At 33.5% G+C, this 25,087-nt stretch overlaps 1 protein-coding gene across 4 annotated transcripts; it reads left to right on the top strand.

The window, feature by feature from the left end:
- The first annotated feature begins 1,343 nt into the window (after positions 1–1,343).
- On the top strand, positions 1,344–17,953 carry LOC111717897 (homeobox protein cut-like 1). 4 transcript variants are annotated; one of them, XM_023493359.1, is made up of 18 exons: positions 1,344–1,561; positions 2,293–2,399; positions 3,588–3,653; positions 4,555–4,715; positions 4,813–4,934; positions 5,298–5,354; positions 5,529–5,708; positions 5,868–5,980; positions 6,167–6,271; positions 6,490–6,636; positions 7,624–7,736; positions 10,615–10,682; positions 10,752–10,931; positions 11,401–11,577; positions 12,228–12,485; positions 12,625–12,808; positions 15,556–15,842; positions 16,237–17,953. In XM_023493359.1, the coding sequence occupies exons 1-18, from the start codon at positions 1,358–1,360 to the stop codon at positions 17,158–17,160; spliced, it is 3,453 nt and encodes a 1,150-aa protein (XP_023349127.1). In that variant the 5' UTR covers positions 1,344–1,357; the 3' UTR covers positions 17,161–17,953. The 4 variants fall into 4 exon arrangements, with proteins under 4 accessions (XP_023349127.1, XP_023349128.1, XP_023349126.1 ...); XM_023493360.1 differs by having other exon boundaries at positions 4,555–4,721; positions 7,624–7,691; XM_023493358.1 differs by having other exon boundaries at positions 4,555–4,721.
- The last annotated feature ends 7,134 nt before the right edge of the window (positions 17,954–25,087 follow it).

Here is a 25,087-nt window from a genome sequence, read left to right as displayed (position 1 = left end):
GTATTAGTGTGATGTACTGAGAATATTGAATTCAATGGATTTTTGTAATTTTCTAACTATTTTATCCTGGAACATTTATTTAGCATTATTTTTAATCTTTTTTTAACTGTCAGGGCAACTAAATTTATGTTAAACTGGTCTTTAATGCTTTTCACGGGTTCATTTTAAACTAAAATAAACTTGATTTGAAATTGTTGAACCTGTTTCTCACTTTGACATAAAGGTTGCAAGCTCTTAAGGAAAAATCGATGAGAATTTTGCCAATAACTTCTTAAAACCCAAAGCTAAAAGGGAGTTGAAACGGTAAAATCAAAGCCCAAGGCGTTACGACAGTTCAAAGTCGACCCTGTCTTAAACATTTATGAAACATTTTACAAGCAGGCTGAATAGATGTGTTCTTTACATTTAGGATTTTAATTAGCAATTTCTAAAAATAGAAATATTGTGTTTTAAGTTAATGCATGCTTTCCTCATCAAAGTATTGAATGTGTCATGTTAAATACATGTTATAAAATAACCTCCAAGGAGTTCCTTCCCCTCTTCCCCCCCCCCCCCCCCACCCCAACTTTCTCTACTTCAGAAATAAGAAGATTAGATTTCAGGGATGTTAAATTTCACAAGTAATATTTATAAAAACAATTTGTAACAGAAATATTTGAAAATATTCATTTTGTTAAAAAAAAATGCATATTTTTATTTTCAAATTTTGGGTCTTTTTACCCCTGAAGGGTTTAGGGTTTACAATGGGTTTTGATTTGTTTGCATCTTATTGGCTGGTTGTGAAATCTATCAACCAATAGGAAGCCAAGAATATGCAACTTTACGACCTTTGATGACATGCAAACATGGCCGGGTGATGACAGGCCCAACCTTTCACTTCATATATTACACAATATTAATCTATTCATTCATTCATTACATACTGTAATATTTATCTATTCATTCATTCATTACATACTGTAATAGTTATCTATTCATCCTTTCATTCAATACAGTAATAGTCATCTATTCATCCTTTCATTCAATACAGTAATATGCATCTATTAATTCATTTATTCAATACTGTAATATTCATTTATTTATTCAATCATTGTATACTGTAATATGCATATATTCATCCTTTCATTTAATACTATAATATTCATCATTTCATTCATTTATTTCATACTGCTAGAAGTATTATTGCTAAAATAATAATTGCTAGAAGTATAATTTTTATAACTATAATTGCTAAACACATAATTGTTAGAAGTATAATTGCTAGAAATATAATTGTTAGAAGTATAATGGCTAGAAATATAATTGTTAGAAGCATTATTGTAAAAAATATTCTGTTTAGAATCCTGAGTATCTTGGAATGAAGGAGAGAAAAGATATGGGAGAAATAGAAGACAGGGAAGAAAGGGAGGAGAGGGAGGAGAAGGAGGAAAGAGACGAAATGGAAACCGAGGAAAGAAGAAATGAGGAGAAGGATGACGAGGGAAGAAGAATTGATGAAGAGAAGATGATAGTTAAAGAAACTGAACATCTTAACAACAATATTGAAAACAAGAAAGAGAAGGTATTTTATCACACTTTCGTTACTTTTAACCTGTAGTAAATACCCTACTCCAGAACGGTTTCTCTAACACGTATCTATCCAGGTACAGTTCGGTTTCACTTAGCTTTCAATGTTTAAGCCCAGACACAATCTTGTTAACTATTAATATCAATCCGAAGCTAGCAACTATCGATCCCAAATCAAAGGGGACAATCCTCAACCTGTTTATCAAAACAGGGTACCACACGGATACAATCTTGTGATCTATCAAGGCCACTACCTGTGTGCAAGATCTCGTTAGCTATCGATATCAATCGGAAGCTCATAACTATCGATCCCAAATCAAAGGGGAGGATCCTCAACCTGTTTATTAAACAGAGAACGATTACTCTCTCGCAGTACCCGGAGTTTCTAAATGAATAAGGGTTTTTTACGTAGAAGTTTACAAACACAGATATTTAATAATGTACAATGTACTGTAGGTTTACAGAATATCTTGTTACCCAATATTTATTACAATGTTACTCATGTAGTATTGGTCTAAGATTGATTATTTTGTTTTCAATGCTGCTTTAAACCAACTGCCTGAGTATTCAACATTCTGCCTGAATACCTATTTTATCGATCAAAACTAAACCACTTTTTTGACCCCCTACCTGTTTTTGGGTTTTAACAGTTTTAGCCTTTTGGATGAATAAAGAAGGCAGATTAAATATGTTTTGCAATTTTTTTGCAGATGCTCATTTTTTCAGGATCTAAGTGACAGGGTGGCTGAACTCCAGGACTCCCTGGATACTCTCAAAAAAGAATCTGAATCTAGAATTCTCAAACTGCAGATGGAAAATGATGAAGCTTCAAGGTAAAAACAAACTGCCACTAACTCAAATTTTCTTTTCCCAATATCTTTGCAACCTGATAATGTAAACCTTTGATATTTCAAACTTGGACTATTTAATCCAACAGAAATCATAGTTTGATTTATCTCAGGTCCAAGATATTTGGTTGGAAAGATTCAGGGAATAGAATATCAGTGTTTGTGACAAAGACTTAATTCATTTTGATCAAAAATTGATATTTATGAATGAGAGAGAAAGAGTTTAACTAGTTCAGCAATTTGATGGTTTTTAACTTTTCTGTTACTGTTACAATTCCACATCTTGTTTTAGCTTGAACCAGTAGAAAAGAATTGAGTTTTTGCTACAAACTCAAATTTTCTTATCCCGATAGCTTTGCAACCTGAAGGTGTACACCTTAGAAAATTAAAACTTGGATTATTTGATCTAACAGAATTCATAGTTTGAATTATCTAAGGTCCCCGAAATTTGGTTAGACAGATTAAGGGATTAGAAAATTAGAGTTTGTGACAAAAACTCATTTCTTTAAACTAGTTTAAGACTTCTGTATCCTGCTTTTAATTCCACATAATTTTTGGGCTTAAACCAGTAAATGAAATTGAAACTAAACCAAAGCTAAAAACAAAGAGAATAGAATATATATATTAGAGTGGAATTTACTCGAAAAAAGTGTAAAACGGCCATTTTGTTGTACTGAATACTGCTGGTGTACTTCACACATTTGTGCTTTATAACCCTTTGTGCCCTGGAACATCATTTTATAGAAAAGTTTTCTTATAAAATACACTTTACAAAGGACGATTTTTACATTTTAATGTTTAATTCACCTATAGCAAATACACACGTTTAAATTTATTTAACAACTTAAAACAAAGAAATTGTAATGGATGTCTAGGGATCATACTGTATTAGTGTGATGTACTGGATATCATTTGTGAACATTTACATGAATTGTACACTTTGAACTCCCTTTCAGGCTGAAAGGGACTGACAAATTTCATACTGAGGGATTGTTTGAATTCCACTCTAAAATATTCTATTCTCTTTGGCTAAAAAATAAAATATCCACCTTATTTTTTGTTTGTTTCTGCTCTCAAACAAAAATACACTTTAATGCTTTTTTAACTACAAATAAAGAGTAGAATGACAAATGAATTGGATTGGTCTGGTTGAATAACTATTGTGTTAATCAGGGTGATTCAGCGGTTGCAGGATCAGCTAAAACAACAAACAGAAATAAATCTCAAAAACAGTCTAATGTAAGTATATACCAACGAAGTTATAGTATATATGTAGTGTTTCGCAACTGGCGTTGCCCTGGGTTATACAAAGTTAGTACCGTAAAGTATTTCGTTGGGCTGAACCGTAAGCTCCCTTACTATTGCTCCTCCTCATTCATGTAGAATGATGATTTACGCTAATCCTTTACTTATTGTGCAGGCCCCATACTCCACTTACTTACTGCCAAAGCGTACTGCATATTTGATGTTTGTACTGTAAGATTAGACCATAATATCCTAACATCATTTATCTGTAAATCATCTTTTTTTTACCCTAAAGCTGAATATCAGGGTAGGTTGTTAACTACCAGCACCGCTGGTATATATGTGGTTAAACAACCAAAACCATTGTCACTACTTGGGGTTATTCATTCTTTGCTACATTACAATTTCACTACAAAGGAATGATCTATTTGGTTTTGCTGTTTACAGTCTCTATGTATACTGTTAAACTTATTCCAGTTGCTTAAATCACGGTTTGGTACTTTAAATGTTGAAATGGGCTTTGCCTATCACTTCTAACACTTCAATCTCGAATTCATCCTAATTAAAATTTTCTCACTTTAACTATGAGCTTGATAGTTTGCCCACTTTGCCCTTACTTTTTTTGATCAAATGTGCAAAGTCAAAATGTCAGGTTTACATATATTATGATTACACTGTAGCAACCAGTACCAGCAAAGATATTTACACATAAATGTCATTAGCAGGGGATTGTTCATTTGGCGTACCGTCCCGTTTTGCCTTATATAGACTGTTTGTGTACTGTACAGCTTACAAGTCAGCCAGTGTATATGGTACAATTAAACAAGACTGGCTGGCTGGCTTCCCTGAATACTGCACAGATTGAATTTTTTAAGAATAAGTAACTTTTGTTTAGGAACCTCAAACGTGACAATGCATCCCTCTTCCTTGGGTCTGGAATGCCTCCAACCCCTCCTACCAGCCTATCTGGTCAGCACGGGCTGGAGATGCTTCTAATGGAGCGTGCCAAGGCAATGCATGAAAGCCAAGCATTGAAACAGTTCCAGGGCTTTGCAGGTCAAGGTATAGTTTAGAATTCTTTGCACTCTTTTCATGTGGGTCAAATAAGGTATATAATTTGCAGAATTATTGTATGTGTTTTACTTGTATTTAGGTTTTGGATTCCGGGGAGGACTCTTCCCAGCTCCTGTCCCAAACCAAATGCGTGGCATAGACAGCAACTTCAGTTCTGAAGATCTGCTCAACAGATGGAGGAACCTTCCTCCAAACATACAGGTATAGGCAGTACATAGTGTTCGATTCATATCATATTAAATATACTTACGTATCGTAGCACCAGTGTGCTGGACCTTCTCAACTCTGAAAAGGACAAGTGCTACTCTGCATAGCACTTGTGAGAATGTATGCAATCTCTTCTCGCTGGTGCTAGAACGAGTAAGCATATTTAAAACAGTGCAAATTACATTTATTGAATCAGCCACCATTTAGAAAGGTGAGAAAACTCTCAACAATTACAAATCAAATAATTACGTCAACTTTAGAGAGGTACAGTAATAGTAGAATTGTACACATAAGCTGTTAAGGAAAGACAGTTAGGAGGACTAGTGTACATAATGTATTAATAGTGTTTAGTTCTAGAATCATTCACTAGATGGAACCACCAACACCTTTCAGTTCCATCTAACTCCCCACCAGGTAGTTAAAACATAATTAAGGCAGTTAGGCTATTTAATGTTAGGTAGACTGTGTATGTAGTGTATATTTGCAATTCTAAGAAATATAGAAACAATAGATCCTATTACCTAGCCAGGCTTCTGAAACCCTTTACAGAAATCTAATTTCAAATCTATTTAAATCTTTTTTGCTCAGGAGGACAACAAATGCCACATAACTCCCTCTCCTTCGCCTGAAAAGCGTGATTCCTCCCCTGAACCTCCAGTTTCTCCTCCAACCAACGCACCTTCCCTCAATGGAATCTCCAAACCATGTAGTGATAACGGCTCCCCAAGCCCTCACCGTACCGAGAGTGCAAGCCCAGTAAAGTCTGAGGTAAAGAAACTTATCTAATCTTTCATTTAGGAAGTTGTATGCCCGCATTTCTTAAACTTGCCAAGTTTCTGTGATTATTTACAATTAAGTTTAAGTAAAAATGCACAAAGCAAATAAAACTTTACTCTCCGAGCAGCCTCCATACAATAAATAATTAAGGATTCCAACTTGTGTGAGATGTTTAACCCTGAGCTTCCATCTCTGGGCCCTGTCTCCCCCTACAGTTCTTCCAACCTAGGGTTACCTGTGCCATCACTAATGTCAGCCTCCAGGTTCAGATTAGTTTACTGTCTTTTCACGAACATTACAAAACTATGATTCCACCAACAGAGGGAGATTAAGTTTTCTTAAATTTTTTTGCATTTTCATCTCAAAAGGCGATAAAACCAAAGGCCATGATTGTAACCATTAATTTTGTATTAAAAATTTATTAACTTAAAAAATTTATTTTATTTCAGAATACCCAAGTCAGATCCAATGGAGGCTAAACTACAAGAAATGCTTCGTGTGAATATTGAGAAAAAAGGAGCACAAATATTGGACACACTGGTAGATTCTAAAAGGTACTTATCATAATCATAAAAATGAAGAGGCCGCAACTTTGGATGAGTGAGTTGCTATAAGACCTAATTTTGATATCCACAGTAGATCATTTCTTCAGAAGAGATTGTAAAACCACTATGACTCAGAAATCGCTATCTTATTTGCAAGAACAGATGTTTTTTGAATTCATAATTATGATCAATTCTAACTAATTGATTAGCTAGTTTTTTTTGTGTAGGGTTCGTGATTTGTTAACTTTACACAACATTGGACAGCGACTGTTTGCAAAATATGTGCTGGGACTATCCCAGGGAACTGTTAGTGAACTTCTCTCTAAACCTAAATCCTGGGATAAACTGACAGAGAAGGGAAGAGACTCATACAGGTATAGTCTCTTTTTTATAATTGGTGTCAAAACAGCTGACCAATATATATTTTCTCGTGTTTTTATCTAAATTAATTTGATCCAACGCCAAAATAGGGCAACCAATTGGACACTTTTTTATTATGATTCAAATAAACCTTTAGAAGCTCCTATTTATAAAAATTCCTTCATGATCATTAAAGAAAATTCGCAAAAGAAAACAAGAAAATCCGCGAAATGTCTAAATTTATCGTTTCTCTTGTTATTTTAAGCAATTTTTTAATATCTGCATGCAGGGTCTGAGAATAGAAAAGCAAAGTAACTCAATTTTCCTTCTCTGAAATGTGCATATTTTTATTCTTAAAGCTCCGCGTCATAGACTTCAGCGAGACTTCGTGCCAACATCAATTTCGTCCATCTTTAATTCACCCTTCTATGGCTCTGATCTGTGCAAATTTTGGCAAAAATGTTGGATCCTCAAGTGGCCCCGGACTCAGATCAAATTACAATTTTTGCACAGAGGGTATAATTTGCACATGTCCGTTTATCTATCTATCCATCTACCCTGCTGTGTATCTACCTATCATTGCTATTTCTCTACCTATATAGTTTTCATGGGTTTAGTTAATTTTAACATTTCCTAGACTAAAATATAAGGTGTCAGCCATTTCATTACAAACAAATATTTATCTGTCTATTTCTAATCCTGTCTAAAAATGTTTTGTGTCTGATGTCTGCTCAAGTATATGGCTTTAAATTAGTCCAAAACATTTGATCTTTTGCGTAAAATTTTCATCCTTATATTTTCTGTGAGATCAAAGGTTCCTGCGTTGGATATCGAGATCAAGGGTTTAAGATTAACATCAATATTCACACACAAAAGTTTATGTTGTCTTTTCTTTCTCGTAAAAACGAAAGATCAGCTTTGATATATGCTACATCATATTACCATGCTTATTTCATGTTTTTTTCTTAAATATTTATATATCTATCTATCTATCTATCTAGAAAAATGAATGCCTGGGCCTATGATGAGAATGCTATACAGCTCCTGAAAACCTTAATACCTAGAAAAGGTGAACTAAAAAGACCTCCTTCACAATCCCAGCTCACCATTAAATGTAAGTTTAGAAATGTATAACGCTTTAAGGGAGTGTAGAGTTAAAGCCTTACTCCGCATTTATAGATTTATAACGGTGCAGTGCCCTATAAACCTTCATCTAATCAATAATGCCTCTACTTTAAATGGAAAAATATGCGATTTACTTTTTAAAACAATCACTTTTCAGCAAGAAGAACAAGGATAATATATTTAGGTGTTAGATAATTTCCCTAAGGCATTTTCCCAAGGGCGACTTCCCAAGTGACAATTTCCCAAGTGGCAATTTTCCAAATGTACAATTTCCAAAATGTGCAATTTCCAAAGCGGCAGCTTCTCAAAGGTTGGTTAAGGCCATCTGAGGCGCCGCAGGCTGCAATTGGGGCAGAGCGCAGCGACTATGATGGGCTAGGGGGCCAAGCGCTGTGGCTAGGATAGAGTTGAGAAGTTGCTACTGGGAATAATACCCATGGGAAGTTGCCCTTTGGGAAAAATCCTTTGGGAAAGTACCCATATTTATACTTGCAACCAGCCAAAGGTTTGAATGGCGCTGTTTTGAATCGGGAGGGCCACTTGAAATTTCGCCAACGTTTAATTCCTTTAAATAATTTTTAGCAAAAAGTCAAGCTTTGTTTGGTTTCCGTTATTGTCATACTTGCACTTTATTTTCTCAGCCTTTACGCTATTTACTCCCCTTGTCTACCTATATATGTGTCCATGTTTCTATTTATCTATCTATCTATTTTGCCATTCAAATTTCTGTTTTCAAACTCTTAGAATTGTTTGATGATATTTACAATTACCGACTGTTAATTATGGATATGTTGGATAATAATCATGTTTCTAAACTGGACTTATTAACGAGCCAGGTATTTTAAACTGTCCTAGCCTTAGAGGTCGGTCCTCTATTCTTGGTTATCTTGTATGTCCAAACCGTAGCGCTTGGTCCTCTGGTTTATCCAAGCAGAAGAGTTATGTCATTTGTTTGTCCTATAAAGATACAGCGCTAGTCCCTTTAGTACTTGTCCTTAAAGCGCTCGGTCCTCCAGTACAGTCGTAGCCGTAGCTCTAGGTTCAATCCAATAGGCTATGCTACAGCGCTCGGTCCTCCAGTACGGTCCTAGCCCTAGCCCTCGGTTCAATCCAATAGGCTTTGCTACAGCGCTCGGTCCTCCAGTACGGTCCTATCCGTAGCCCTCGGTTCAATCCAATAGGCTATGCTACAGCGCTCGGTCCTCCAGTACGGTCCTACCATTGCATGTGACAAACATGGTACGAATTTTACGAATCGATACTGTTTCAAAAAACATGCCTTCTTGTATTGNCCCTCAACCTCCGATCATCTAAACTTTTTACCATAAACCACCCTTTTCATACTAATAACCCCTCTCTCTGCTAATATTTAGGAAAAACTCCTAATTCTGTTCTTTAAGTTTTGATGTTGTTTCTTCACACTTCTCGGTTTTTATTCTTGATAAGCTGACCTTGGAAAAAAATCAAGAAAAAAAAATGTCGAAAAAAATTCAATTTTTTTAGCCAATTACACCCCTGGCCACCCATGAGTGTCCACAACAAATTTAAGCCCATTCGGTCCAGCCGTTTGGCTGGCTATAGGCAACATATATATATGCGAATGTTCTGTTTTATTATAGAGACTCAATGTGTTTCTAGTACTGTCTTTCTTTTTCTCTCTTCTAAGTTCTTTTTTTGGAAAATTCTGTTTCGAATTCTAAATTGAAGATATTTACAACACTAGGCTTTTAGGGCGCTTTGCGCCCATCTTCAATTTAAATTGTGAACATGTTCTTTTTGTTTACATTTTAAAATAAAAAGAAAAAAATTCGCGGATTTTCAAGAATTTATTTTTTTACAAAATTAAAAACCTTTAAAACACATTTTAAAAAATTTTTATCATTCAAAAACCTTCCCTGTGGTCACGTGATGGCTTACAAAAAATTTGGGCCCGATCGGTTCGGCCGTTTTGACGTTTATTGGATATAAACAGACAGACAAGCCAAATTTATATACAGATTGTTCACAATTTTTCATAATCTTTATTAATTTAGTTAGTTCTTTCAGCAACCAAACTTTTGAAAAACAAAACTAAAGTTATTTTGTTATTTAAAATGTTAAGGTTGTATAAATAGAGTTGTTAAGTTATAATTGCATATGCACTGTATATGCATTAAGTCGTACTGTCCAGTCTAGACTATCAATTGTAGAGTCGACCATCATGTTTTATCCAACAAATGTAGGCAGGCATCCATGAAACCTTCACAAGTTTACAGTATTTGAGTAGTGCCTTTTAAAAGTCCAAATTTTAAAAAAAAATTTAGAAAAATTAACTTTCTGTGGTGTTGTAAATTACCAAACCAAATGAACTAAACACACCAAACCAAACCATGGTAAACAAAACCTAACCAAGCGATGTTAAATCAAAATAGCTAATTTCACTCTAATCTCTGTTCTCAGACCAAAACAAAAACAAAATACATTAAAAGCTATAAATTAAAGGGAATGAAGACGTTTTTCACAGTGACCCTTCATTTACAAAGTTTCATGCCGGAAAAACCTTTGTCGGATTAAGGATCTATGAGAAATCAGTGTCAATCTAAAAATAATTATTTTTATTTGTGGTTTTTCATTTGAAGCGACTTGCGGATATTTTAAGTATAGATAATGAGAGAAAATTTCAGAATTTAACAATTTTTAAGACAGAAAAATGACCACATATTTCTCTTTGCTTTTGAGACAGAAAAATGACCACATATTTCTCTTTGCTTTTAAGACAGAAAAATGACCACATATTTCTCTTTGCTTTTAAGATAGTGTTTTAAGTGTACAGTTGTGGATCAGACGTGTAATATTTCCGAAAACTCTTTAAAAAATTTTTTTTTCAGCTCCCAGCAGCCTAGGGGCTAATGAGGAATCTTCAAGGGATAGGGATAAAAGCAGAGATAGAGAAACGGTAAAAAAAAATTTCGAATTTTTTTGTTATTTTATCAATGAAACACTTTTAATAAATTGTATGTTTTAGAACAAAGATCCATTGTCCCGGATGTACAAAGAGGAATTGTCCCGGATGGCTGGTAATCCGGGTGTAATCCCCGGATTTCCAGATCAACTTATCCCCGGCTCAACTCCTCTCCTACACGGCTCTACTCCTGTACTCCCCGGATTGGAAGAGTTAGCAAGAAATCCGGCAGATTTTCATCAGGTGCATGGGAATTCTAATTTACAAATCAAAATAAAAAAAATCTGATTTTGATCAGTTTCTAGAAAAGAAAGTTTGAATTATATCGATATCAGCGATATAATTTAAAGGGGTTTTTTCTGTCAAAAGTCCACAAAAAAACTATTTTATTTGTTCTATTTATCGAGAATAATTCTTCCTTTATCCCCCTACCGGGATAGGGCCCTCTATTCTTGTTCGTCTCCATTCTTGTTCCACTCCATTCTTGTTCCTCTCCATCCTTGTTCCTCTCCATTCTTGTTCCTCTCCATTCTTGTTCCTCTCCATTCTTGTTCCTCTCCATTCTTGTTTCTCTCCATTCTTGTTCCTCTCCATCCTTGTCCCTCTTCATCCTTGTCCCTCTTCATCCTTGTTCCTCTAGATCCTTGTCACTGTTTATCCTTGTCCCTCCCCTTGTCCCTTTGTCGCAGTTATCATAAGAACAATTCTCTAGGCTCTCTCCTTGTACCATGAAGAGCTAGGCAGACTACAAGCGGCCTCTGTAACAGCTTCTCTTTGCTTGAAGTCCCCTGAGGGTTCCCTGGATACGGAGGATATCGTGAAGAAGGAGGATGAGGACGGAAGACAGGATGAGAACAAACCTAAACCCTCTACTTTTCCATCGTCAAAGGTATTTTGCGTTTTTTTCATTTTGAAACTTTGTAATATGCTTTTAAGTTACCAAATGACTTGGTTTACCAGAAAAAGTCTGTCACGGGCAGCCGTCGTACATTTAAATTTCCAAGCCGGGTCAACCTTGAATTTACTTTTACTAAAAGGGCAGAGGTGCGTGCTGTAATAATACTGTAAAAATTGATCTAGTAGCCTAATTGAGCCGGCTTTGTATCTCAAACTGAAGTTTTCATTAAATTAAATTAGATTTCTTAATGCCAACATTTGATATTTTACTTTTTAATGCAGTTTAAACGGTTGTGGATAAACCATCAATTTGTGGCAGAAAGTTCAATTAGTAGTAATGCGACCCCTTAATCTATACTGAGTGCAATCCTATGCATTTATGTCTTTCATTATGCAAGGCTTTCAATCCTGGAACTACATAGGATTAAATAAGTTAGGATGGATTTAAAGGAACTGTCGACAAAAATTATGAAGGGGTTTCTATAAAAGTGATTCATGCTGATGGACGGAAAATGGAAGAATTTATCTCCGTTATGATTGTTTGTAACTCAGATAAAGTTATCAGACAAAGAATAGGTCTTGAAATTTTGTCGATAGTCTCTTTTATTTCTCAAATCAGATTTAATTTATAAATTTTTTCAGGAGGAGGTACACTCTGTGTCCCCACTGCAACGCATGGCGAGCATCACCAACTCCCTGGTGTCTCAGTCCCCTCCGGTCTCCTTCTCCCCTACCTCCCAGCGACCCCTCCGCAGCACTCTTCCTCCGATAACCCAGCAACAGTTTGATCGGTACTCTCATGTCAACACGGATGACACAGTGCGCCGGATAAAGGAAATCCTATCTCAGTATTCTATCAGTCAGAGGCTCTTCGGAGAGGCGGTTTTAGGGTTGTCCCAGGTAAAAATATTTTGAAGAGACTGTAGTGTTCTTTTTAAACATTTTCCTGATAAATAATAGCCTAAAACATGTGAGACATAAAATGTAAAACATTCAAATAAAAAAATTTATTTCAACGTTTTAAATTTTTTAAATTCAGGGAAGCGTTTCTGACCTTCTTGCTCGTCCTAAGCCATGGCATATGCTAACGCAAAAGGGCCGCGAACCATTTATCCGAATGCGTATTTTCCTGGAGGATGAAGGAGCAGTACATCGTCTAGTGGCGAGCCAGTACAAGATTGCACCGGACCGGCTAATGCGTAGTCCTTTCTCAAGCCCAATGGGTAAGTTTTGAGTTTAGAGTACTTTAACCCTATCCCTGCTGGGGTACTTGAAAACCAGGATACGTGGGGTGGGAGTTAATTTTAACCCCCCTCTCCCCCCCACTGACTCACATGTTTGATATACAAATATGACAAATAATACATAATTGGAAAGCTCTTTTGCTTTACTTTTAGAATCTGAAAACAAAATTTGCAAATTTGCAACAAAAATTTTTTTTTTGCAAAGTCCAGTTATATAGTTAAATATTTGCAAAAAAAATGTCCAAAAATGATAAAATATACGTTTTTGAAAAGCCATTGACCATGCCATTTCAAATATGCCAAAAAAATTTGCAACATTTTAAATAACCTCATGTTATTTTTTATCCCCTCCCCCCCATCATGATAGGGTTAACAATTTGCCATGACATCAACGTTTTTTGAGCTTTTGTCAACATTTTATTAGAGACTATTACAGTTTATAATACTCTAAAAAGGATCTTTTTTCAATTTATATCAAAGTTTTCGATAAGGTTTTTAAACAATGTTTTCTAAATATCTTATTTTATTTTCATTGTCTAAAACTTTTCGATGTCTTTTACAACCAGCTTACAAAACAATTCAGCTCTTCGCACTAAAACAATTCTGATTAGTCTCAACTTTGGAAACTTGGCAAAAACTTTAAATATCTTATTTTACAAACTTTTTATGTAACTCTAAATAAAAATAATTTAACTCTTGGAAAAAACATTCATAACAAAGTACATGATCGAGCAAAGTTTTATTTCACATACTTTGTTTTGTTTCTTAATAGAACTGAATTGATCAGACAAAGGTTGAAATGTTACCGCTGTTTATTGGAAATGCAACATTTTGAATGGCGGGTATCTTTGAATAGAAACCGAGTTTTTTTTTAAATCTAAGGAGGCTTAGATATTTGAATTCATTTTTTTTCCCCAACTTTTTATTTCGTCTTATTCTTATTGTTCTAAATAACTATTAAACAAATATTCAAACAAATTATATTTTGCAGTTTAAAAGTTTTGAAGTTTGAAAAGTGTTTAGTGGGATTGTGTTTGTATTTCTTCCCTCTATATCTTTTACCTAATAGGCTTTCATACATTTTATTTTCGACGAAAAATTTCAAAAAATTTCGTGATAATATTAATTTGTTATTTTTGTTCTCTTCGATTATCATTATTTTTTTCGAAATTTTCATAAATCTTTTTTTGTCGAAAAGAGAGCCTACTCCTGCCTCTATACTCTCATTTTCTTCAGATTTTGTCAGAGAGATTGATATTACCATCTAGATATTTATATAAAAATAAGTTGTTTAAAAAATTTTGACTACTGAGGATCGTCGTGACACGTTTTGTTTAATTCTTTGTGAATAAAATGTGAAGGTTAAAAACTGAAATAGAAAAATTTTATACATAATTTTTTGAATTTTATGGAGCTTTGCACCCCTTACTCTTGTTATTTCTGAATTTAATGAATATTGCTTAACCTAATAGCATAAAATATTTGTCAATTTTAAGAACAAAATCGTAGATTTTTCCTTTTTTGTTTGCAAATTTTCCAAGTTTTGAAAATATTTACAAAATGTTTAAAACCTTAAAAGATGAAAATTTGATTTTAATCTTAATTGCTCATTAGATACATAATATATATGGTTAAAAATAGATATAGAAGGAGAGAGTTTTATTGATGTTAGTAGAAAAAGAGATGATAAGAAGGATTGATATATAGAGACGGTTTAAATCTAAATGATCCTAGAAATACGGATTAAAGGTTGGATTAATCAAAAGTTGGTTGGGTCCCATATATTCAATAAATTCGGTGAAAACTTTAAATAGGAGCATTGACAAAATCTACATTTTCTGATGAAGGGGTGGGAGAGGGAGGGGGGAGGGGGGAGCTCTTTGCATTTTAACGATTAGAACATGTTAACGAGAAAAACGCGCTGAAAAATGTTATAAACATTTTTTCTTAATTTCATAAAACATTTAAATTTATTAATTTTAGCGATAAATATAAATATATAACATCGTTAACGCTGAGTCTCTGATACATCTCGTCTAAACAAACTTGATTGTACTCATGAAAAAATGATATTCAATAAAATTTTTGATTTTTTTTTGTACAGGGTGAGCTGTAAAACATGAAAATCTAAAAAACTTTGGTAATTCATAATTATTTAATTATCTTCAAAACTCACCCGGTCAAAATCGACCTTCTCGTCACTAATGGGTTTTAACAATAATTAATATCACCAAAAGTCAACTGTCATTCATAACCTAAACGTTAATAAAACGGTAAAATTCATAGACATTTGTTTTTTATAATAAAACGAAACGAAATTAGTTGGAACGAAACGAAATTAGTAATGGAACAAAACTAGTTGAACTTTTTTCTTTTTTGAAAAGATTGTACCTGGAACGAACGATGTAGAGATGTAATTTTTCCTCGTATAAAATATTTTAACTTTTGCATTTGTTTAAACTAATTTTAAGGAATTGTAATTGAATTTAGCTGTGTTTATGAAAGGTTGGCTTATTTAATATAAAATTCCCCTTGCTTCATTTTCCTTCAAGAGCATGCTCACTTAGTATCACATGTATTTTTGGTTTTGAAGCTTTAACTGAGAAACGATGGCATAGCACGCATTATTTCTGCAATTGTTACATTAAAAATCTTTTTCAAAGCTACAGGAAAATAAATGTTGTAGCTTTTTGCAAAAGAAGATTTCACTGACAATATTTTTGCAGGTATTCCCGCATCAAGACCCATGGGGAAAATTCCTGAGGGACTCCTTCGTCCGATGCACTTTGAAAACCCTCTTCTACCTTCTACTCTGAGGTTCGGGGCAGATCCTAATATCGGAGGTTTTGACCCGCTCGCAGTTCATCGTAAGATGGGTCCGCGGCCTCCTCTGGGTCCTATCCCTCCTACACCAAATCTCTACGAGATGGCAGCTCTAACCTCAGAACTTGATACTCAAGCAATTACAAGCAAAGTCAAGGAGGTTCTGTTGGCGAACAATGTCGGACAAAAGGTATTAAAACAGATTTGTAAATTGTTTTATAGCAGTTGAGATGAAAAATGTAAACCGTTGAATTAGAGACAAACTTTTTACGGGTACTTTCAACTGCAGTGTGATGTCGAAACATTTTTATCTCAATTCACATTACAAATATGTGGTATTTATACAGATTAAATTAATTAAAGATTTGACTAATTAAAATGTTGAGAAGAATGCTTATTTCTTTTGGTGGATAATAAGTTATAAGCTCTGACCATAGCATAAGTTTTTTCTTTAATAACCAAAAAAATACTAAAAAAATCACATTAAAATCAAAACTATGACTTGAGTCAGTACTCAGTACTTGATAAAAATAGAAATTTAAAAACAAATTCTGGTCAGAATCATGAAACAAATTTAATTTTAGATGTTTGGAGAATCAGTTCTGGGTCTATCTCAAGGATCTGTCAGCGAGCTTCTCTCAAAACCTAAACCCTGGCATATGCTGAGTATTAAGGGCCGGGAACCTTTTATCCGGATGCAAATGTGGTTAAACGATCCAACCAACATGGAACGGTTGGCCATCAAGTCGAATAGAGAAGCTGGGAAGCGACGCTATGGGGGACTAGATTCCTGCTCAGACCGCTCCTCTCCTCTCGACGCTCTGGACGATTGTTCCAACGCCGGCTCAGATCATGGTTCAGCTAAAAAGTCCCGGCTGCATGTCTCTGATGAGCACAAAGATGCGCTTAACATAGCCTTTGCTCTAGACCCTTTCCCCAACAGCTCAACCCTTGAATTTCTTTCTAGTGAGTTAAACTTGGATGTAAAAAGCATCACATCTTGGTTTCAAAATCACAGGATGAGAATAAAACAACTCCACGGAGTTCCAACAGAAGCCCTCTTTCCGTCTGGAGATGACACTCAGAGCTTTGATCCAACAAAATTTAGAATTCTTCTGGCCCATCGCCGCTTGGAGATGCAGGGAGGAGTAGGAGGAGGGGGTTTTCCTTTCCTTCCCCCTTCTCTCTTCAACCTTCCACCCCGAGGAGTGGAGGGATTAGACACCGGCCTAGATCTTAGGTTCACAATGGACATGGACTTCAATGAGGACGAGAATTCAGACAGTAACAGTGATAAAAACAATGCTGATGAAGATACCCGATCGCCAGAAAGCACCCCACGCTCTCGCCGGAAACCGGCAGCCCCTCAGTGGGTCAATCCAGATTGGCCGGCTGATAATGAAACCGGAAGTAAGGGAAAGGATCATGAGCAACCTATTAACGGTGTGTGTGTAAGAAATATCCCAGTCTATGGAGAATGCCCTAAGCAAGCAACTGAATCAAGCTGAAGTAATTTTTGACCTTTTCACAAGACTTACCTTCCATTTATTATCTCTAAATGTGGCGAACGTTAAGCAATTGAATCTCATGTCATATTTTAAGATTGCATCTTTTCATGCAAAGACGAGGATCCCCGCTGCTTATCATTAACTGTATCCGTTAGTTATAATTCATCCAACCAAAGCCAATATTCTGTGTGCCAAGCATACTGCACTATTGAACAAGGTGTTGGAAAATCCGCGAAACTTGAAATTTGCGGATTTTCTCGCCTTAATGTGAGCCATTGTTGTATAGCCATGTGACCCTCTATTTATGTGATATTGCATGTCCACCTGGTGGTCAATATATATGTTTAACAAATCTACCCAAAAAAAGTAATTTTTTCCCAGTTGAAAATAATTAAAAATTTCAAATGTCTAAATAAATGTATCTCAGTATTAAAATTAATAAATTTGTTAACAATTCTACCACCATGTAAACCTCAAATGTTATCTTTCTCATCTAAAGTGTCAAATTAGAAAAAATCGGTTTATTTCAAATTGATTTTTAGATATTTTCTTCAACTAGTGTACATTTTAAGAATTTTAAGTTCTGCACGGAAAAACATAGGATTTTGAAAGTGACTGTTTGAATTTTTAGCTTAGAATCTACTGTGAAAAATGCATCGTTTTCTGATATAGACCTCATTATGGAGAGCTATATTTTTATTTCAAATTTATCCTTTAGAATGAATGATTTTAATGATGATCTGTTATTATCTGTTACATGGTCCCCATATTCAATAAATATTGATATTGTTAATCATTTCTTTCTTATTTTGTTAAAAAAAAAATAGATTTTACATTTTTAAAATCTTTTTTTTCATCTTTAAAGAACTCAAACGGAATGTAAGCGTAATTTCAAGTGAATCTCCATTTAAAAAGAGAATCCCCTATTCACAACAATACCCTTTAAACCTCAAACTGACTTGTCATTTTTGAAAACTTTGGCTGCAAGCTGTTGTATATTTAAGGATTATTAATATTTCATTTCTAGATGATTCAATTAAGGCTTAGAGGGTACCGTTGTGAATCTAGGATATTTTAACAAGTTTTTAATTGATTCAAATAGTTTTTCATCAGGATAAAAAGTCCAATTGTTCAGTAAAACAAGGTTGAACTAAATGTATTTTAAAATTTTTCTGAGCATAATAAGTACTTGTAAATGATTTCAATAAAAATTTAATATTAATGCAATAAACTATTAATAAACTATTAATAAAGCAAACCACATTATCAGTAAAAAGTTCTGCCCTATATACTTATTTTTGACATCATTTTACGATTGAAAATGAAATCATATTTTTTTCTAAAGAACATTGAGAAATATTTCAATTTGGTAAATTAGGATTTCAAATAATCAATAAATTCTTATCAAAATACTTCGCCATAGATTAATAAGAATACAGATAAAACACTAGATGTCTTCCCTTCACGATATAGGGGGTTTTCGTTCACAATAACCCCCCTGAGGTATAATCCGAACGGAGTTACGCGCATACCGCGTTGATTTAAAAGGCAGATAGAGCATGCGCGTAACTCCTTTAGGCTTCAGCCTCAGGGTTGTTGTGAACGAAGAAACCCTGATTATTGAAAAGATGACATCTAGTGTTCTATCTGTATTGTTATTAATCTATGTACTCATTTTAAAATATAATAAGAGGCTTTACCAATACGCATACATAAGTAGAGATTATTGCTAAAGGGACAGTGCTTGAATTTATACGAACATTGAATTGAACAACAAAAGATGATTTTTTATTTTTTTTTATTTTAAACTTTTTAACTTGACTTTTTATTCTTTAAAGTGATGAAATTAAAAAGTGAAGAACTTTTAAGAACCAATTTGATCGTATTTGACTAGCATATTATGTTTATAAAAAACAACAATTAAATTTAAATCTCCAACGCTACCTTTTAAAAACTAAATTTTTATTTTATGGAGGGATTATCTATCTATCACATCTTGGTTTCAAAATCACAGGATGAGAATAAAACAACTCCACGGAGTTCATCGTCGTGACACGTTTTGTTTAATTCTTTGTGAATAAAATGTGAAGGTTAAAAACTGAAATAGAAAAATTTTATACATAATTTTTTGAATTTTATTTAAGAAATTAGTTATGATTGAAAAATTTAGTTTTTTTTTAAATAATCTGAAATTTATTGAAATTGATTCCTATATTATATTAATTATAAAACGCTACCTATAAAAAATGAAAATGTCCTCCAATTTCTGGGTTTACGCTCATGTGTAAGAACAAAAAAAATACCCGGGTACAAATAGGAAATTCAAATCATTTAAATTTCTCTCAATTGCTCTTTGATTGATTAAAGTTTGCTTTAGTTCAGTGTGATACAAGATTGATTAAAATTTACTTTAGTTCAGCGTGATACAGGATTGATTAAATTTGCTTTAGTTCAGCGTGATACAGGATTGATTAAAATTTACTTTAGTTCTGCGTGATACAGGATTGATTAAAATTTACTTTAGTTCAGCGTGATACAGGATTGATTAAAATTTGCTTTAGTTCTGCGTGATACAGGATTGATTAAAATTTGCTTTAGTTCTGCATGCATACAGGATTGATTAAAATTTGCTTTAGTTCAGCGTGATACAGGATTGATTAAAATTTACTTTAGTTCTGATACAGGATTGATTAAAATTTGCTTTAGTTCTGCGTGCATACAGGATTGATTAAAATTTGCTTTAGTTCTGCGTGATACAGGATTGATTAAAATGTCTTCTAATTTGTGAATAATACTGAAAAGGGTAACATAAAGGTCCGGATATACGAATATATGTAAATATATCTAATATGTAAAATATTCACTTTACATCGCCTGATATATTAAAGATAATAAATAATGTTAATAATAATATATTATGATAAATGTGTGATATATCAAATATATATTAGTGTGTCAACTGTATGAATAGAAGCATAGCTGGACCCTACTTCAGAATATTCTAGTTCAATATAATCAGACTATCTATCTATCTATCTATCTATATATCTATCTATTGTTGTTCAAAGAATTGTAACTACTGAGGATCGTCATGATAGACGTGCAACATTATGTTTAGTATAATACTTTTTTAATAAAAAAATGTGAAGTTAAAAACTGAAATATCTATCTATTTATCTATGTATAAAATATATATCTGCTTATTTCTTCTCTCTATTTCTATCTTTCTATCGTTCTATCTATCTATCTATCTATCTATCTGTTTTTTAATTTTTCCATATACCTATTCATATTTTTATCCATCTATCTCTTTTTTATCTATATATGACCATCTATATCTCCATATATTTTTATCCTTCCATCCCCAAAAAAAGAAAACTAAAACGTATGGAAATAGTATTATTAATGTTTACAAATACAATACATATAGATACAGATAATTAATTTGGCCTCATAATACGCTGTGTTAATTAATGCACTGTGAAAAGTTATTTCCTCACAATGTTGTTAATTATGAAAAAGTTAATACGCATAATAATATAACGTATTGACTCCCCCACCCCCCCCCCCCTAAAAATAAGTTACAGAAGAAGTTTCTTAAAATTTTTACTTTTTACTATTTATTTTTAAAAGTTAAGAACGAAACAGGAAAAGTCTACATTTATTAATTAAAATTATGCTTGCAAGTTACTGCTAAATCTGTACATGTAGTTATGGCTAAATCGGTACACTTATCTTTGTTAGATTATGTACACTGTAAAAGTACTGTGTACAGAAGAATATGTGCTGAAAACAACTTGGAAAGAAAATTATGAAACACCACATATATCATTATATTTTCTTTAATTGAAAAAATAGTTTTTGGTCAAATATTAGCTATGACGTTTTTCATGATAATTATGAATTAAGACTAAAAGCAGAAAGTTCTGAATTAACAATAATACAATTGCATTAATTGCCCGGGCTAAATTCTCGAGAATTTAGCAGAATTTTAAAATCCGCGAAATTGTTTCTGCTCAGAAACCGGAAATGGCGGGAAACAGGTTTCCACAGAAATCATTTTCTGCACTCTAGAGACAAAGTTGGCTCTGGAGCCATTTTTACCATTTAATACCAGGCATTCGAGACTTCTTTCAAGAGAACTAAGATAATAATTACCATCAGCTTGTAATGGTGTCTCAATAATTGATACAGAAGGTGGATCGGAATTAAAAAAGGAAGTAAATATTGTACATTGCATATGTTACACTGTCGGATAATACTAATATTTTGTTAGAAACTATCGATTTTATCAAATTACGTATATATTGTTGGGAACTGATATCTAGAAAGATTTAAAAGTTATTCATTAAATTTTAAGACAGCCTCGACATTAAAATATCGCACAGCCTGCGCTTGGGATTTACCTCATAAAGTCACTTTTTTGGGATAGTGCAATTTCAAAATCATCAAGAATAAAACTGATCTTTCTGAAATCCTTTTTTAAAATGTTTTACAAGAGCAATCATTATTCTAACCTTAGCATTTTATTCATTGATCATTGAAATGTTTTTTAATTAAAAAAAAATTTAAATATAAAAGTGTTTTGAATATTTAAATCTAAATATTGTTTATTAGTTTATTTTATGAATTTTTCCGGTAATTAACAAAAAAATCTTTCGTTAGAAAAACTGTGTCTCTCAAACAATAGTTTCAGCAGAAGTAAATATTTTTATTTTCTGATAGCGCCGATTTAAAGATTTATCTCTAATTGGATAATGAGATAGATGGAACGATAGATGTAACAGCCAAATAGTTCAGAATAGACAAAAAAAACACATGACTGAACTCTGATTGGATAAGGAGCTAATGGACTCGGCATACAGGAGATTATCACCATCACTAACATGCCCCAAAAAATCTTTTTATTCAAATTTAGTTAATAAATTAAAGAACAGTATTTTGGTGCTTATAATTAAAATGGATGGTTCGTTCTTTTCATTACAAAACTAAAGATAAACGGTATTTTCGGTTCGTTGCCAAAATTTTATGTTAATTTTCAATTTTTTGGGTTAATGCGGGAAACTTTGCTCCGCCCTAGGTGTACTGTAAGTATCCACGAATCATAAAAACAATTATGCTTCATACTTCCGTTCATCACAATGTAATACAACTTAAATTATTACTATAATAATAATGAATCCCTGATATTTACATTGCAACCCTGACAAATACACAAATTCAAGAATCTTTAAATTTACGGAATTGTTTTGGTATACTTTCTCATTTAAACACATATGTCGATATGTAGTATCAAAGAGATAGGGCGAATTGTAAGCGCTATTTCACACTATAGTTTCAGTAAAAGTAAATATTTCCATTTAGTGTATAGCGCCGATTTAAGGATTTATCTCTTATTGGATAATGAGATAGATAGAAAGATAGATGCTACCGTTATGCAATTTCTATTGGTTCAGAATAGACAACAAACACATGACTGAACTCTGATTGGATCAGGCGCTAATGGACTCAGCATACAAGAGTGTGAACAAAGCCTTAAAGAATAGGTATAGGGTGGAAATGCATGTGCATAGCCCAATTTATCAAGGTCGGCGTATTGAAAAAAATTAGACTGGTAACTTTAATATTTTTGGTTGCTAGGGAGGGTTAAAAAAATGCCAAAAAAGGGTCGAAAAGATGTAACAAAAAATTTTTGTTTTAAACAAATATATAATTTTGACACATGTTTCTACATCCATTTTCAAGGGATTTTTTAAAACTCTAATCTCAAGATCCGTAGCTTTAGTCACAAAAAAAATATGGGCTATTATAGTTTTTTTTTAACACATACCGAACTTTTTACCACCCTGTGTACTACCCTATGCATTAAAATAATGTGTCTACAAAAAATCCTTTAAATTTCTAGTCATTAAAAGTCACAAAATTTCACGGTGATCAAAAATGAAAGAAAAAAGTATAGGGTGGGTGGAGGGCGTCAAACGCCCCCCCCCCAGCCTGTAAAGGGTTAAACTAGAAAAAAACGACAATATCTTTCACATTATTCATTCAAAAAAATATTTTAAGCGTACCGTTGTGAATTGGGCATTGCCATCTTTGCATGGAGAGTCGCTTACAGTTACAGTCCCATTAAATGAGTACATTTTTATATGAAAGACACAGCACTCCTGTATGCAGAGTCTATTAGCGCCTGTTCCAATCAGGGTTCAGTCATGTGCTTGCTGTCTATTCTGAACCAATAAAATTAAATTGAATGGCGATAACCTCTATCTTTCTATCTAGCGCATTATCCAATTAGAGTTATGAATCCTTCAATCGGCGCTATCAGTAAATGGAAATATTTACTTCTACTGAAACTATAGTGACAGCATGCTGGTGTAAGGACCAAACTGTTAAATCCTTGTTATCTGGGTTTATTCCCTCCATCTTAAAGTTTTCTTGGATAAACAACATTCAATACATTTTTCTTTCTAGTTTCTTACATTGTATCCCGACAGAATTTAACTATGAGGGGGGGAGCAGAATTTTTAAGGGGTCTTTGTCCCTGTAGCCTCCCCCCCCCTCTAAAAGACTCTGCACGTCATTCACGATCATACTAAAGTAAATTTCATGCTTTATGATTGAAATATGAAATGTTTGAATTAAACCACATTAAAGCTAAAACTAGGGCAGCTACGAAGTCACAAAGTCGTTTTAATGTAGCAATAATTTGACCCTTTTCTTCCTCTGCCTAGTTCACAATGAATCTTTTAGATCTACGAAGTCTGGCCCGATAATATAAGAGAAGAATTCAATGAGGGAAATTTTGCGATTTTGCTCGATATAATCTGAACGTACGCAATATAATAGAAGCGCACAGGGATATAATCTTCACAGGGTTGTTATTATTGAAACTTGGCGCCAATCCAAGTTTTTACACGGCGCGCACTCTTCAAATTATTAGGAGCGCGTAATACTATCCTTGTACAAGACAGGATAGAAAATGGGTTTGAGTGGAGTTTGGAAGAAGAAACAAGTTGCGGGATTTGGAAGCAGTTTCACGATTTAGTCTTGATAGTGACTATTATGATAGTTTAGTATTAAAGAAGCACTATAGTTTTGGTAGAAGTAAATATTTCCATTTACTGTTAGCGCCGATATAAGGATTTATCTCTAATTAGATTATGAGATAGATAGAAAGATAGATGTTACCGCCATGCAATTTCTATTGGTTCAGAATAGACAACAAACACATAACTGAACCCTGATTGGATCAGGTGCTACTGTACTCGGCATACAAGAGTGGAAGGTGGACAAAGTTTCTCTGATATATTTTGGACTGATTATACAAATGCGTTAAAATTATGGTTATTTTTGTTTATTTCTGAACTCATGAACCCCTGGACCGATTTGCCTCAAATTTTGATAGGGAAAATCGGGAGAAACACGGACACGTTTCTAGGTTAAGTAAGTTCCACTATAATAAGTAGAGGTAGCTAAAATCGTGATATACGACCAAGTGCGAGTAAACGGCGGGAGTAACAATGATTACTCTGGGCAACGCTGATTTTTCAAGCTTGTATGATCTGAAATCAGATACATGTATGTATATTTATCTTCTTAAAACAAATTCAGAAAATATTTTAATGTTTATTTAATATTGTTCATTGCTGTATATTTATACATATTGGATATATAACCAGATACAAGTATAAACTATGGATATTTTATATATATATAATCAAATATATATATAGACTATGGATTTTGGATATATAATCAGATATGTATTTTAACTATGGATATTGGATATATAATCAGATATAAATGTAAGCTAGAGATGTTGGATATATAATCAGATATAAATGTAAACTATGGATATTGGATATATATAATCAGATATAGATATAAACTATGGATATTGGATATATAATCAGATATAAAAGTAAAC

The sequence above is a fragment of the Eurytemora carolleeae genome, unplaced genomic scaffold (genome assembly GCF_000591075.1).
Source record: "Eurytemora carolleeae unplaced genomic scaffold, Eaff_2.0 scaffold1253, whole genome shotgun sequence".
In the NCBI taxonomy this organism is placed as follows: Eukaryota; Metazoa; Arthropoda; class Copepoda; order Calanoida; family Temoridae; genus Eurytemora; species Eurytemora carolleeae.
This window is presented reverse-complemented; position numbering and strand designations above follow the sequence as displayed.